Raw genomic sequence first — 15,384 nt, 5'->3', positions numbered from 1 at the left:
ATGAAATCTTTCTGGTCACAAAAAGATGATAAAAAACCTGATTTACTCTGCGGGAGGCCAGCTGACTACCTGGTTCAAAAGGAATATTTCACATTACTTGTATGTTTCATTGTTGTTTGGGGAGGTAAGTGGTTGTTTTTGAAATTTATCTCTCCTCTGTCCTTTGAACCTCTTCTCAGTGCAGAAAGTGATCACAACTACATCAAAAGAAGGGGCTCAATGAAGCTATAAGATGTGAGTGAATGCTGTCAGTCTAGCGTCATTTAATTATAAGTAGCATCTATGCTATAATTCTTCATTTAGTAACATTTGCTGAGCATGGCAGTGTGGTAGGCATGTAAGGAGAATGTGGCAGTCCTTAAGCTTGAGCAGCCCTCTTATGGGGGACATTGGTGAACAAATAATTACAAAAAATGCAAGGTGGTAGATATAACTTTAAAGGTATGGTCAGGATTCTCTGGTCACCAGAGGAGGGAGAGCCTTATACAGCCTGCCTGGCCAGACCTGACCTGACTGATAATTGGAGCAAATAGACAAATAGAGCCCAGACATACAGTTTACCATTGACATAACTGATGTCATTAATTTCATCTGTTTCATTATGGCTTTTGATGTGATTTTTCTTCAGGAAAGATGAACTACCCACCCCACCCTCCAGAAGAAAATTAGGAAAGGCTTCACAAATAAGGGCCTCTTAAACAATGATTAAAAATTCAACAGGAATAGGGAATGATATTCATGTAGATAAAGTAACATATTCAACAACACAGGTGCTTTATTCCACAATTCAACTTTAGAGAAAACTTTCTAGACTTCTGTAAAAGAAAATTTATTTGGGAAAGATGTCAGCTGGTTTAAAATCCTTTCTTGAACTAGGAAGACTATCAAGGAACAAATAATAAAGCCTAATGAACTTCTTCAATTTTATCCACTGTATCAAGGAGTGAAATTGCTCTCTCTGGGGGTCGTTAAATACTTACTAATGACTTTGGTCCCTTTTGGTCTCACAAGATGCTGATGACCAAAAACCTCACTAGCTCTAGATCCTTTATAGAGACAAGTACTCCAGGAGGAAAGGGCATTGCAGAAATAGTGTGAAAAACATTTCTTTATCTGGTCTTACCCGTAAGAAGTAGAGATGCTCCTCAATTTATGATGGGGTTATGTCCTGATAAACCTATCATAGGTTGAGAATATTGTAAGTTGAAATGCATTTAATACACCTACTGAACATCATAGCTTAACACAGCCTACCTTAAAATCTCTTAGAACACTTACATTAGTCTACTCTTGGGTAAAATCATCTAACACAAAATCTATTTTATAATAACGTATAATCATGGATTTTATTGAATATTGTATAAAAGTGAAAAACAGAATGGTTGTATGTATACTTGAAGTACAGTTTCTACTGAATGTGTATCACTTTCTCATCATCATAAACTTGAAAAATCACAAGTTGAAGCATCATTTAAGTCAGGACCATCCGTATTCAATAAATATTTGCTGATTTGGCTTAACCCATAACTGGAAGGTAGCAAATGCAGAATCTAGGGTGTCAATGAATCTCGTCCTATATCTTGCCTCTGGAGTGAACGAAATGAATGGTTTTGGAAAGAGTAGAGAGTTTCAAAGCAAGAAAATGCAGATAGGGAATAATAAGTGCCATTTGTTACTTGTCTCATAAAGGCAGTTTTCTTTATGGTTAGAGCTTAGTTAAATGTATTTCTGGCTTTAGGAAAATTATAAAACATATGTTGCTGTAGCTTAGGATGAGTGATTATTAATATAAGATGTACTATGTAGATATGAAGTTTGGCTTTTTATAATTTCTTGCCATCAGATCTATTGTTAAGATACCCATACAGTGATCCTAGCATGTCACTGGGTGGGCCAGTGGGACACTGTTGAAACGTCAATATTTTCCAGATTCACTTGTTAGAGATGCCTCATTATGTGTGTCTTGTTCTTTAGAGATAGATTTGTAACAGTTGTCAATTATTTATCCATATGATATGACACTCAGAAGTTTACGCTTAAATAAGTAGAGAGAAGGAATATTAGTGAAATCATTTTGAAACTATAAATTATGTTTAAATAACACACACATTATTTCTTTAGGGCTTTTGAGGACATATATAAAGAATTCTGACGTCCTTGTTTTGACAGTTCTTTCTCTGTCAGGATTTGTGATAGGACGACTGGCCTACGATTTTATTGAGGTATTGTATGTACAATAAAATAGAGAATAAATTAAAGGACAAATACCAAAAACAAGGTTCAATCCTACCTCATCCCCTAAAGCATGGAATTTTTTTTATATGAGCAGCTAAAAATTTCACCTGATATCAAAAATTTTGAAAATGAAAACCACACATAAACTAGGGAAACTGAAAATGAAGCAGTAATTTGAAAGTGAGGAAAATTTGTTTGTATTCTTGGGTTCCTTGGCATCTGCCTTTGAAGCCTTGCTCTGGTTTTCTTCCCCTGGACATACTATAGGCTTCTTCCTGCTGTTGTTTTTAATACCTGTAGAGACCACTAGTCATTTTCATTATGAGGCATGGTTATTCTTTTTTAACTGCTAGATTCAATGTAAAACATGCAGCACGTAATATACACTGTAGATACAAGGAAAAAAAATCATTGATTTATCAACTTAGTATTAACTCCTGATTTCAACTGCATAGCAATGCAATCAATAACAAAACGTATCATATAATATACACTATAGGTACAAGAAAAAAACCATTAATTTATCAACTTAGTATTAACTCCTAATTTCAACTGTATAGCAATGAGATCAATAACAATTTGCCTTCACTCATTCCTTTATTTTCTAAAAATGGAGATAATGCTCATACCCATCTAGGATTGTAAAAGCCTCTTCTTAATCTTCTGAAATACCACCACTATTACCACCTAACATCTTTTGCGTGTTTACTATGTGCTAGGCTCTTTTAAGTGTTTTGTGTTTATTAATTTATTAGCCTATTAACTCTTCAGTTAAATCATTTACTCTCACAGCACCCCAGTGGAAGTAGGTACTCTATTCCCATTTTACAGATGAGGAAACTGAGGCACAGGGAGGTCAAGGAATGAAAGTTAAACTATTCATTGGGCCAAAATAAACTTTTTAGGAGGGAATATTTATAGCACTTTAATCACTGTTGTTATATTTACCATTAATCTATGTACAACCTTCATGATTTATGTCTTATAAATACAATCTGTACTATTATCTATGTATGCTTTTTCTCTACTGACTCACTAAAAGATTTTAAATCCTAAGCAACTGTCTGTGAAACCACAAGTACTTGTTTAAGATTCTTTCCCCTGCCTATTGTAAATTAAAATAAACATATAACAGTCAAATAAAAAAAATACTTACCTGTGAATCACCTAAAATTTTTTCTGGTGTCACCAATGGTAAGTATACCACTTTTGAAAATACTGGTTCCCTACCACAAGCAACGTTCATGTAGCCAAAACCCACACAATTCTCTCTCTCTGCATATAAAGGACTATATAAATATATATAAAACCTGTCTGGATGGTTAGAGCAATAAATCTACCCCAAGACTCCCAGGATCAACCTTGCAGATAATCTCTCATTAGTTGCAAACTGGAATGTTCTAAAATTTATATTGATTGACATAGCATCAACCTAATTTCCAATACTTGAAAATGGCAGTGAACTAATTTCTTGTTTGTCTTTGTTACTTTAGGTGCACCAAGCTGTCTATCCTCTTCTAAGAACACCAAGTTTTTCACTTTATTCGTTTTTTTTACCTTTAATTATATTTACGGCTGCTTTGGATGTGGACTATTATGTACTCAAGAATATATTTTGGCAGGTAAGAACACATTTTTTTTTTATTTCATCTTATTGTTATGGGGGATACAGAATTGCAGGTTACATACGTTGCCCATGTACCGCCTTTCCCCCCAAGTCAGAGCTCCAGGCATGTCTGTTCCCCAGATAGTGCGCGTTGCACCCATCATGTAGGTATATATCCCTCCCTTCCCCACCCCCCCTTCCCGAGTCAGCACCTTCAAGCGTTACCATTCCCCAAACGGTGCGCAATGCACTCATTGTGTAGGCATACACCCATCCCTTCCCCCCTCCCCCCACCTCAGTCTGATATCCGATTGGTGTCGTTCCCAGATGTGTGTTTAGGTGATGTTCAGGGAAACCAATTTTCTGGTGAGTACATGTGATGCTTGTTTTTCCATTCTTGGGATACTTCACTTAATATAATGGGCTCCAACTCTCTCCAGGAGAACCATAGAGATGTCGTATCTTCATTATTCCTTATAGCTGAGTAATATTCCATGGTATACATATACCACAGCTTACTAATCCAATCATGTATTGATGGGCATTTGGGTTGTTTCCACATCTTTGCAATTGTGAATTGTGCTGCTATAAACATTCGAGTACATGTGTCTTTGTTACAGAATGACCTTTTTTCCTTTGGGTATATGTCCAATAATGGGATTGCTGGATCAAATGGCAGGTCTACTTGAATCTGTTTAAGATACCTCCATAATGCTTTCCACAGGGGTTGCACTAGTTTGCAGTCCCACCAGCAGTGTATGAGTGTTCCTGTCTCTCCACATCCACGCCAACATGTGTTGTTTTGGGTTTTTTTGATAAAGGCCATTCTCACTGGGGTTAAGTGATATCTCATTGTGGTTTTGATTTGCATTTCTCTGATGATTAGGGATGTTGAACATTTTTTCATATGTTTGTTAGCCATTCTTATATCTTCTTTCGAGAAGTTTCTATTCATGTCATTTGCCCACTTTTTGATAGGGTTGTTTGATTTTTTCTTGCTAATTTTCCTGAGTTCTAAATAGATTCTTGTTATCAGTCCTTTATCTGATGTGTAGTATGCAAAAATTTTTTCCCATTCTGTAGGTGGTCTGTTTATTCTCGTGACTGTTTCTTTGGCTGTGCAGAAGCTTTTTAATTTAATCATGTCCCATTCATTAATTTTTGTTGCTGCTGTGATTGCCTTGGGGGTCTTCTTCATAAATTCTTTGCCTAGGCCAATGTCTGTAAGAGTCTTTCCCACATTTTCTTCTAGAATTCTGATTGTATCACGCCTAAGGTTTAAGTCTGTTATCCACCGTGATTTGATTTTTGTGAGAGGTGAAAGCTGTGGGTCCTGTTTCAGTCTTCTACAAGTGGCTAACCAATTCTCCCAGCACCATTTATTGAATAGGGATTCTTGTCCCCAGAGTATATTCTTTCCTGGTTTGTCAAAAATTAGGTGACTATATGAGGATGGATCTATATTTGGATTTTCTGTTGTGTTCCAGTGGTCTGTGTCCCTGTACTTGTGCCAGTACCAGGCTGTTTTAAGAACCACGGCCTTGTAGTATAGTTTGAGGTCTGGCAAAGTAATACCTCCCATTTTGTTTTTGTTGCTTAAAATTGCTTTTGCTATACGGGGTCTTCTCTGATTCCATACAAAGTGTATAATTATTTTCTCTACGTCTGTGAAGAATGATGTTGGTAATTTAATAGGGATTGCATTGAATCTGTAGATCACTTTGGGTAGTATAGACATTTTAACAATGTTGATTCTTCCGATCCACGAGCATGGTATATTTTTCCATCTATTTGCAAGTTCTGCTATTTCTTTTCTCAGTGTTTCATAGTTTTCCTTATAGAGGTCCTTTACCTCTTTAGTTAGGTGTATACCTAGGTATTTTATTTTCTTTGTTGCTATTTTGAAGGGTATTGAGTCTTTAACTTGGTTTTCCAATTGACTGTTATTGGCATATATAAATGCCTCTGATTTGTGTATATTAATTTTGTAGCCTGAAGGAACACATTTTAAAACAAATTATGGTCAATTCTTGCTTATGCATGTTGACAGAGAATATGACTGTCTATATAGAAGATGAATAATTTTCAGATTGCACATTTCTAGTTTTGCCCTCTTCATTTTGCCGAACGAATAATTAAAGAGAGTTGAAGAGAGAGGGAAGGAATTAGTATTTGCTGAGTGACCACTGTGACTAGACAGTCTCAGTGTAAATATCGGAGTAAATATCAACTCCAATTTGTATCTGAGCAAACTGAAGCTCAGCTGTCACAAACAAAGTTGATAAGTGGCAAAACCTGGATTCTAGTACCACGTCTAATTTCATCCCACTGTATCTGTAGATTTGCTCCTGTTTTCACTGCAAAGATTGTTCTTTGTGCCTTCTCTCTTTTTTTCTTAATCATGGTATTGAACTATTTTGTCTTTTCAGAAAATATTTTACTTTCTTTGGTTTTATTTGATTCTTTATAACATCTTGAGTTAACATTAGTTGATTGACTTTTAGCTTTTTTGTTTGTATTTAGTGCATTTAAGGTTTTAAATTTTCTTTTTAGTGGCATCCCACATGTTTTGATTGTAGTGTTTTCATTATCATCTAATTCTAGATTTTCATACACTTTTTTGACCTATTAATTATTTAGAAGTTGTCTTAGATTTTCCAAATGTGGCTTTTATTATTATTTCTCTTATCACATTGCAATTAGAGAATGTGTTTTGTATATTAGGTCTTGTAATTTGTGAATATTTGCTTTGTAGCCTTGTACATGATCAGTTTTCCCAAATGTTCTGTCTTTGCTTTACAAAAATGTATATTGTCTAATTGTTGAGTATAGGAGTCTACATTTGTTCACCAGATTGTTTTCTTAACTATGAAGTTCATTTTTCTATATATCTTTGCCAATATTGTTTTTCTGCTCAATCTAAGTTTCTACTATGACTGTGGAATTATCAACTTTTCCTTGAAATTCTACTCATTTTTACTTTATATAGAGGCTAATTATTAAGTATCTACAAGTACTGTTATTTTTCTACTTGTTTTTTTCTCATTATTTAGGTACCCTTTTATCCCAAATAATGCTTTTTGCCTTAAGTCAATTTTGTCTGGTATTGCTATAGTTATACCTGCTTCGTTTTGGTTAGTATTTGCCTGCTATGATTTTTCCATCCTTTTATTTTCAAGATTTTAGTGTTCTTATGTTTAGATGTCTTTTGATAGTATACAGTTGCATTTTTTTTTATCTTATCCAGGTTAAGAATCTCTGCTGTTTTTTTTTAAACTAGTTTTAGTCCATGAATATTTATTGTGATTAAAAATAAATTTAGAAGGGCAAAAGATTTGGACAGATTTGAGACACCAAGAAAGATATATGGATGGACTATAAGCACTTAGAAAGACGTTCAACATAATAAGTCATTGGGGAAATACTAATAAAACCACAATGAGATACCACTGCATACCTATTAGATGGCAACAGTAATAACAACAAACCTGATAATACCAGTGCTGGTGAAGATGTGAAGAAAACAGAACTTTCTTACATTGCTGGTGAGAATGAAAAATGGTACAGCCACTTTGGAAAACAGTTTGGGAGTTTCTTATAAAGTTAAACATATATTTACCATATGACCCAGCAATCTCACTCATATATATATATATATATATATATACATATATATATACCAAAGAGAAATGAAAACTTATGTTCACGTAAAAATTTCTATGTTAATCTTTATAGCAGCTTTATTTATCATCTCAAAGTCTGGAAACAACTCAAATGTTCTTCAGTTGGTCAATGAATAAACAAATTGTGGAACATCTTACTATGGAATATTACTCAGCAATAAAAAAGGAATGGAGGATTGATGGGCACAACATGGAAGAATTTAAAATGCATTATGCTAATAGAAGGAAGCCAGACTCAATAGGGTCCATACATATTGTATAATTCCATGCATAGACCTTCTAGAAATGGCAAAACCATAGATCTGGAGAACAGATCATTGGTTGCCAAAGACTGGAGGTGGAGGGAGGAATTGAATACAAAGGGGTAGCATGAGGAAAATGTTTGGGGTGATGGACCTGTTTATTTTTTTATTGAGACAGGGTCCCGCTCTGTTGCCCAGGGTAGAGTGCAGTGTCATGGACATAGCTCACTGTAGCCTCGAACTCCTGGGCTCAAGCAATCCTCCTGCCTTAGCCTCCTGAGCACCTGGGACTATAGGCACAGGCCACCACGCTCAGCTAATTTTTAAATTTTTTGTAGAGCTGGGTTCCCCCTATGTTGCCCAGGCTGGTCTTGAACTCCTGGCCTCAAGCAGTCTTCCTGACTCAGCTTCCCACAGTGCTGGGATTACAGGTGTGAGCCACTAGACCCAGCCATGTTTTCTTTCTTAATTGTTGATGTGGTTACATGACTGTATGCATTTATTAAAACTCATATAACTGTACACCAAAAGAGTGAATTTTACTGTTTGTAAATTAAAAATAGATTTTAAAAAATCAAAAGAGAAAAGTATTTGGATTTTTTTCTCTCATATTATGTTGTACTTTGTATTTACCATGCTTTTTCTTTGCTTTTTCTCATTCTTCCCTTTCTCAATCAAATTGATTCAGTTTTCTTTTTCCCTTTTGTTCTTCCTACTTGTTCAAAAATTTTATAATCTACTTTTATTTTTGTGGCAGACACTTCTGATTACTTATCCAATATGCATTCTCCCTTTCTTTCTCACTAACAAAAACTTACTATTTATTGTTTGGTATGACAGAAGGTCCATTGCAAAAGACCATATTTCACATCATCCCTTACACCTATGGTAGCCTAAGAAGTCTGTTTGGCCAATGAAATGTGTACAAAAGTTTGCCAGATAAGGTTTCTAGAAAGCCCTTAATAAGGGGGCCAAATCAGCTGGCACGTGCTTTTTGGTCTTGGTTTTATCTGTCTTTCTGCCTGGAGCCCTCCAGTGGGCTGGAGGAGGAATATCCATCTTGAGATTATGAGGTTGTGAACATGAGAACATGTACTAAGGATGGCTGAACAAAAAGAGAAAAAACAGCCTTGGTCCTTGAGGGCATTGGGAGCCACCCTACCAGCATAAGTTTGCTTATTCTGGACTTAAGGTTATTTGAGAAAAACAAAATCTCCATTTATTGACACTGTAAGTGCTGTTTTCTGTTAAGTGCAGCCAGAATTGTTATATTTCTAAACAATGCAATTTTCTTAATGGTTTCATACTTTTTTAAACTAAAATTTTTAATAATCACATTTGATTTAACAAGTCTAAACCTAAATCAATGTATCTGTCTTTCTCTAAATAATGCAGGAACTTCAGAATGCTTTAACTTCAATCATCCTTTCTCATCTTATATTTTATTACATTATTAACATAGGACTACCATTTCTGAAATTAGTTGTCATCGTTATTATTACTATTATAAATGTTTTAGGTACTAATGCTTCTCTACACTCATCCATGTGCTTACTAATTTTAATTTCTTTGCTCACTGTTCCTTCTTGCATCCTACTCCATCTTTCTGGATTCAGCTTCCTTTTCCCTGTATTGTTGCTTTAGTGGTTTTTAAAAAATTTTGTTTAGGCTGGGAGGCCGAGGCAGGAGGATCGCTTGAGGTCAGGAGTTCAAGACAGTCTGAGCAAGAACGAGACTCCATCTCTACTAAAAATAGAAAAAAATTAGCCAAGTAACTAAAAATAGAAACAAAAAGTTAGCTAGGCGTAGTGGCATGCACCTATAGTCCCAGCTACTCGGGAGGCTGAGGCAGGAAGATTGCTAGAGCCTAGGAGTTTGAGGTTGCTGTGAGCTAGGCTGATGCCATGGCACTCTAGCCCAGGCAACAGAATGAGACTCTGTCTCCAAAAACAAAAAAATTAAATTAAATTAAAAAATAAAAAATTTTATTTTTAAAATTGACATAAAATAATTGTATATATTTATGGTGTACATAGTGATGTTTCCATACATAAAATGTATAGTGATCCGATCAGGGTAATTAGCATATCTATCATTTCAAACATTTATCATTTCATTGTGTTGGGAATATTCCATATCCTCCTTCTAGCTATTTGAAATTATGTAATATATTATTGTCAACTATAATCATCCTACAGTGGTATAGAACATTAGAACTTGGTCCTATCTATTAATACCTTCTAGCTGTAATTTTGTATCCTTTTCATTAAAGGTCTGTGAGTACTCATCTATCTTTGTTTAGTAGTCTTTGTTTCTCTGAAAATGTGTTTATTTTGCCTTAATTTGAATAACAGCTGAGCTTAATTGTTACTTTTGAGACAACTGCTATCAGTCTAATTGTCATTCTTTTGTAAGCACCAGTCTTTTCTCCCTTTTAAGATTGTCTCTTTTTCTATGGTGTTCTGTACAGTAGTCCCTCCTTATCCATGATTTTGCTTTCCAGGGTTTCAGTTACCTGCAGTCAACTGTAGTTCGAAAATACTAAATGGAAAATTCCAGAAAGAAACAATTCATAAGTTTTAAATTGTATGCCTTTCTGAGTAGTGTGACCAAATCTTGAGCCATCCCACTCCATCCTTCCCGGGAGGTGAAACATCCTTTGTTCGGTCCAGTGTATCCACTCTGTGTACATTACCTGTCCATTAGTCATTTAGTAGCCATCTCACTTACCAGATTGACTGTTTAGGTGTTGCAGTGCTTGGGTTCAAGTAACCCTTATTTTGCTTAATAATGGCCCCAAAGTGCAAGAGTAGTGATGCTGGCATGTTATTATAATTGTTCTATTTTATTATTAGTTACTGTTGTTAATCTCTTACTGTGCCTAATTTATAAATTAAACTTTATCATAGGCATGTAAGTACAGGAAAAAACATAGCATATATAGGGTTTGGTACTATCCTTGGTTTGAGGCATCCACTGGGGTCTTGGAACACATCCCCTGCAGATAAGGGGGTACTACTATGGTTTCACTGTGATGTTCTGGGTGTTGGTATCTTTTTCTTTATCCATACTGCGACTTCTTTTGCTTCCCACATCTGAGGATTAATATATTTCACCAATTCTAGACACATTTCAGCTCTTATCTCGAATACTTTCTATACTTTGTTATTTCATTCTGGTTTTTTTTTTTTTTTTGAGACAGAGTCTCGCTTCGTTGCCCGGGCTAGAGTGAGTGCTGTGGCATCAGTCTAGCTCACAGCAACCTCAAACTCCTGGGCTTAAGCGATCCTACCGCCTCAGCCTCCCGAGTAGTTGGGACTACAGGCATGCGCCACCATTCCCGGCTAATTTTTTCTATATATATTTTAGTTGGCCAGATAATTTCTTTCTATTTTTAGTAGAGATAGGGTCTCGCTCTTGCTCAGGCTGGTCTCGAACTCCTGACCTTGAGCGATCCACCTGCCTCGGCCTCTCAGAGTGCTAGGATTACAGGCATGAGCCACTGCGCCCGGCCCGTTATTTCATTCTTGAATTCCCATTAGTTGTATGTTATTTTCTCATCATATTCTCCATGGCTTTTAATTCTCTTTTATCTTTCTGTGCTGTATTCTATGTAATTTCCTCAAATTCAACTTCCCATTCACTACTTTTTCTTTAGTAGTGTCTAATCTGTTTAATTGAATCATTGAAATTTTCAACCTTTATTCTTTTCTAATATGTGCATTTACAATTATAAGCATTACCTTAAGCACTTTAAGCACTGCTTTAACTGCATCCCTCTAGTTTTGATGTCTTTTCTTTGTGATTCAGCAAAAAATGTTTTAAAACTTGAATAAAACGGAAAATTCCTAAAAATATGTCATTTGCCAAAACTTACTCTAGAATTTAAAAAGACCTAAACAGTCTCATGGCCATTAAAAAATTGACTTGGTAGATAAAAATCTTCCAAAAAGGAAAATATGACACCCAAGCTATTTTAAATATAAGTTCTGTGAATCAATATAAAAGATAACTCCAATCATATGTCTTACAGATAAAGTAAAAGATGAAACCCTCCCACACTTATTTTATAAAGCTTGTTTAACCTTAACACCAAAACTAGACAGGAATAGTAAGAGAAAGAACAATTATGGGCCAATCTCACTCACATAGTTGGAAAAATTCTATACCAACTTTTGGCACAAATATATTCAGTGACATGTGAATAATAAAAACATGATCAACTTGTGTTTATTTCAGAACTACAAAGTTAGCATTAAAAAAAATCTCTTTTGTAATTCATCTTCTTAAAAGATTTAAGAAGAAAAGCCATATGACATCACAATAGATACAGAGAAAACATTTGATAACACCAACATTCATCAAAGCATGATGTAGGCTGATTAAAAAAATAAACATTCACTTGTGATAAAAATAGGGGATAGAAGAAAACTTCCAAATATATATAATTAATAGCCTTAGAGAAACAATAAGGAGTAAGATCATAATACTATAAAAAGAAACAAAACCAGAAAGATATCTTGAAAATTGAAAATATGATAGCTGAAATGAACTAATTCAATAAAACGGTTTAATGGGAAAGTTGTGGAAGTCTTACAGAAAGTAGAACAAAAGACAGAGATGGAAAATAAGAATGTTGAATAATACAACTATTTTTCCCTAAGGAATAATTTTGGAAAATAAATATTTTATTATACTTGGGCATAAACAATGTGTTCAGAGAAATTACAAACTGTGGGAATCACTTAATCTGAAGCATTTTATGGCCTCTCTCCTCCTTATTGTAGAAATATTTGTTTTATAATTAATAAAAGGTTAAGGGAGAATCTTCTCTGAATATTTTAGTGCCTTGGTATATAAATTTGTGTAATGTACTAGACATAATATGTCAGTAACGATTTACTTTCAACACTGAAGAAGCCAGGATATGTTTTATTTTTATTTATTTATTTTTTAATTTCAGCATATTATGGGGGTACAAATGTTTAGGTTCCATATATTGCCTTTGCCCCACCCAAGTCAGAGTTTCAAGTGTTTCCATCCCCCAGACGGTACGCACTGCACCCATTAGGTGTGTATATACCCATCCCTTCCTCCCCCCTCCCACCTGCCCAACACCCGATGAGTGTTACTACTGTAGGTGCACGTAAGTGTTGATCAGTTAATACCAATTTGATGGTGACTACATGTGGTGCTGGTTTTTCCATTCTTGTGATACTTCACTTAGTGGAATGGGCTCCAGCTCCATCCAGGATAATACAAGAGGTGCTAGATCACCATTGTTTTTTGTGGCTGAGTAGAACTCCATGGTATACATATACCATATTTTATTAATTCATTCATATATTGATGGGCACTTGGTTTGTTTCCACATCTTTGCAATTGTGAATTGTGCTGCTATAAACATTCTAGTGCAGGTGTCTTTTTTATAGACTGTCTTTTTTTCCTTTGGGTAGGTGCCCAGTAAGGTAGTTCTACTTTTAGCTCTTTGAGGTATCTCCATGTTACTTTCCACAGAGGTTAAACCAGGATATGTTTTATATAGAAGCAGGAGAAATTGTATTCTGTTTTAAGAACATTTTGATATTGAGAACTATTAAACTGGAAAAGTAACAAGAAAGAGAGTTTAAACAGTCTTTTTAACAAGAAGGTAGAATTTCGTTTGTTTGAAAGGGCTGGTTTCTTAGAGGCAGGTGGTTAAACTAGAATATTTTTTAAAGTTATTTTCCAGAGTAATTGCATATAATTTATAACCAATATCTGACTCTTGGGACAAAAGTAAATGCAGTCATGCCATTTTTAGACTTTAAATCTAATACTATGTTACAAATTCGTTCACAGGTCTTGTGTACTGGATTAATTAGCTTTTTTATAGCATTCATCATAATTGGGTATATGGTTCTGGTATTCAATAAAAGTTCATGGGATTTGCAATCCTGCCTGCTCTTTAGCATCACCCTCAGCATTATAGATCCTATTCATTCTGTGGCTTCAATGAAAACTATTGGTATGTCAAATTTATTTCTCTCTCTTATCTTTGAAATATAAGGATACATTTTTTTGATTATTAGTTTTTGCATGAATTGTGCATCCAAGCAGAGTAGGAATTTGTGCTCTTCTTGGGGATGAAGCATTGCTTGACTTGAAGGAGACAGTGCAAATAAGATAACTACTGAGGATCTGAGATAAACAGCATCAATTATAATCTCAAAGGATATTTTTAAGAAGAAAATGTAACCTTTCTAGAGGGTGATAAAAATTGGCATTCTTATTCCATTCCAGTGAATTCTAAGCCACAAGATAGAGATTCTAAGTTGATGAGTTTGTTTACCAGTTCAGAGAAGAAATAAAGACCCCCAGCAAGACTTCTCCAAAGCCTTGCTACCTCTTGTTAGAGCTGCCTTCATTTTGGAATGGCTAAGGTTTGGGCAGGTGGCAGAGGGGGCCAGTAGTTTATTGCAAAGAAAAGGAGTAAGTTTTAGTCTGGCTCTCAAATATATTACTCAATAAAAGCTGATTCCCAAGAGGGTTTGGGGTCCTGCACTACTTCCTATCTTACTTGGTAAGATATAAGATGATTCCGCTCTGAAATAGCCTCCTATTGTCATGTTTTATTAACACAGCAGTATAACATGAGAAGGTTAGATGCTATGGTTTCTGTTTTTGATTCAGAAATATCAGAAGTATCGGTTGTATTTAGTAGAAATATATTACCTTATTATTGGAGTGAGAAACCTCCAACCTTTCCAGCATGTGATATTCCTATTTTTATACCCATTTATACCTACAGTTGGGAAAACGTAGGAGGGTTTCAGGCACTTTTTGTGGTGATGTTTGAAATTGTTTCAAGGTAATCATATTTCTCAAAGAGTATGATCCTGTTCTCTTTTTTCTCATTATTCCCCTGAACAATGTTTTTTCTGTCTTTCCTTTACCTGTCTTTCTCTTTTTAGCCATTTTTATGGGCCCTTGTTTTATTACCTCACGCTTGTCCCACTCCCTTTTCTGCAATCTCTTAACTGTAAATTGTTATAATAAATTATCAATGTTATTTATTGCAGTTTCAATTTAAAGTTTTTTTTCCAAAGAGCAGTAGAAAGGCTTCTATTTTCTTTAAGACAAACTAATGAAGGTATTTGGTCGGCTCTTAGTTGATATTTTCTTTATGTCACTAACACTCAGTTAGTATATGAGTTCTGGATCCAGTAGCATTTTTTCCTGGTAGGACAAATTTGACTTGTTTTTATGTGGAAAATCACTCTCACTTATTTTTGATGTTGGCTGGACCACCATATAGTTCCTTTGTATAAATTAGATAAATGGTCCTTCAAAGCAGTTTACTTCTATCGAATTGTTATATTAATTTTTTAAAGGAACAACTACTTTTTGCCTTATGCCTTAAATTATCATAATATATAAAACTACAGCTTCTACAATGTTAATGGTGCTTTTTCAGATGAGGTGCCCTTGTGCATTGTAAAACTTGTACAACCTAAATCTGAGATGGATTGGCTCCCTGAAAAATGTAGTGGATGTTCCTATGGAAGTTAAAAGGAACTTGTCTATTCATTACCTGTTTTAAAAGATCACATAGGACCCAAATAATTTTTATTTTAAA

At 34.9% G+C, this 15,384-nt stretch overlaps 1 protein-coding gene across 1 annotated transcript in view; it reads left to right on the top strand.

Moving 5' to 3' along the window:
• SLC9C2 (solute carrier family 9 member C2 (putative)) overlaps window positions 1–15,384 on the top strand; it is a 93,447-nt gene continuing 78,063 nt past the window's right edge. The window contains exons 1-4 of the mRNA XM_069479196.1: window positions 1–124; window positions 2,122–2,222; window positions 3,729–3,857; window positions 13,608–13,773. Coding sequence (XP_069335297.1) covers window positions 1–124; window positions 2,122–2,222; window positions 3,729–3,857; window positions 13,608–13,773 — 520 coding nt within the window. The remainder of the gene's footprint in view (window positions 125–2,121; window positions 2,223–3,728; window positions 3,858–13,607; window positions 13,774–15,384) is intronic.

The sequence above is a fragment of the Eulemur rufifrons genome, chromosome 8 (assembly GCF_041146395.1).
Source record: "Eulemur rufifrons isolate Redbay chromosome 8, OSU_ERuf_1, whole genome shotgun sequence".
NCBI lineage: Eukaryota > Metazoa > Chordata > Mammalia > Primates > Lemuridae > Eulemur > Eulemur rufifrons.
This window is presented reverse-complemented; position numbering and strand designations above follow the sequence as displayed.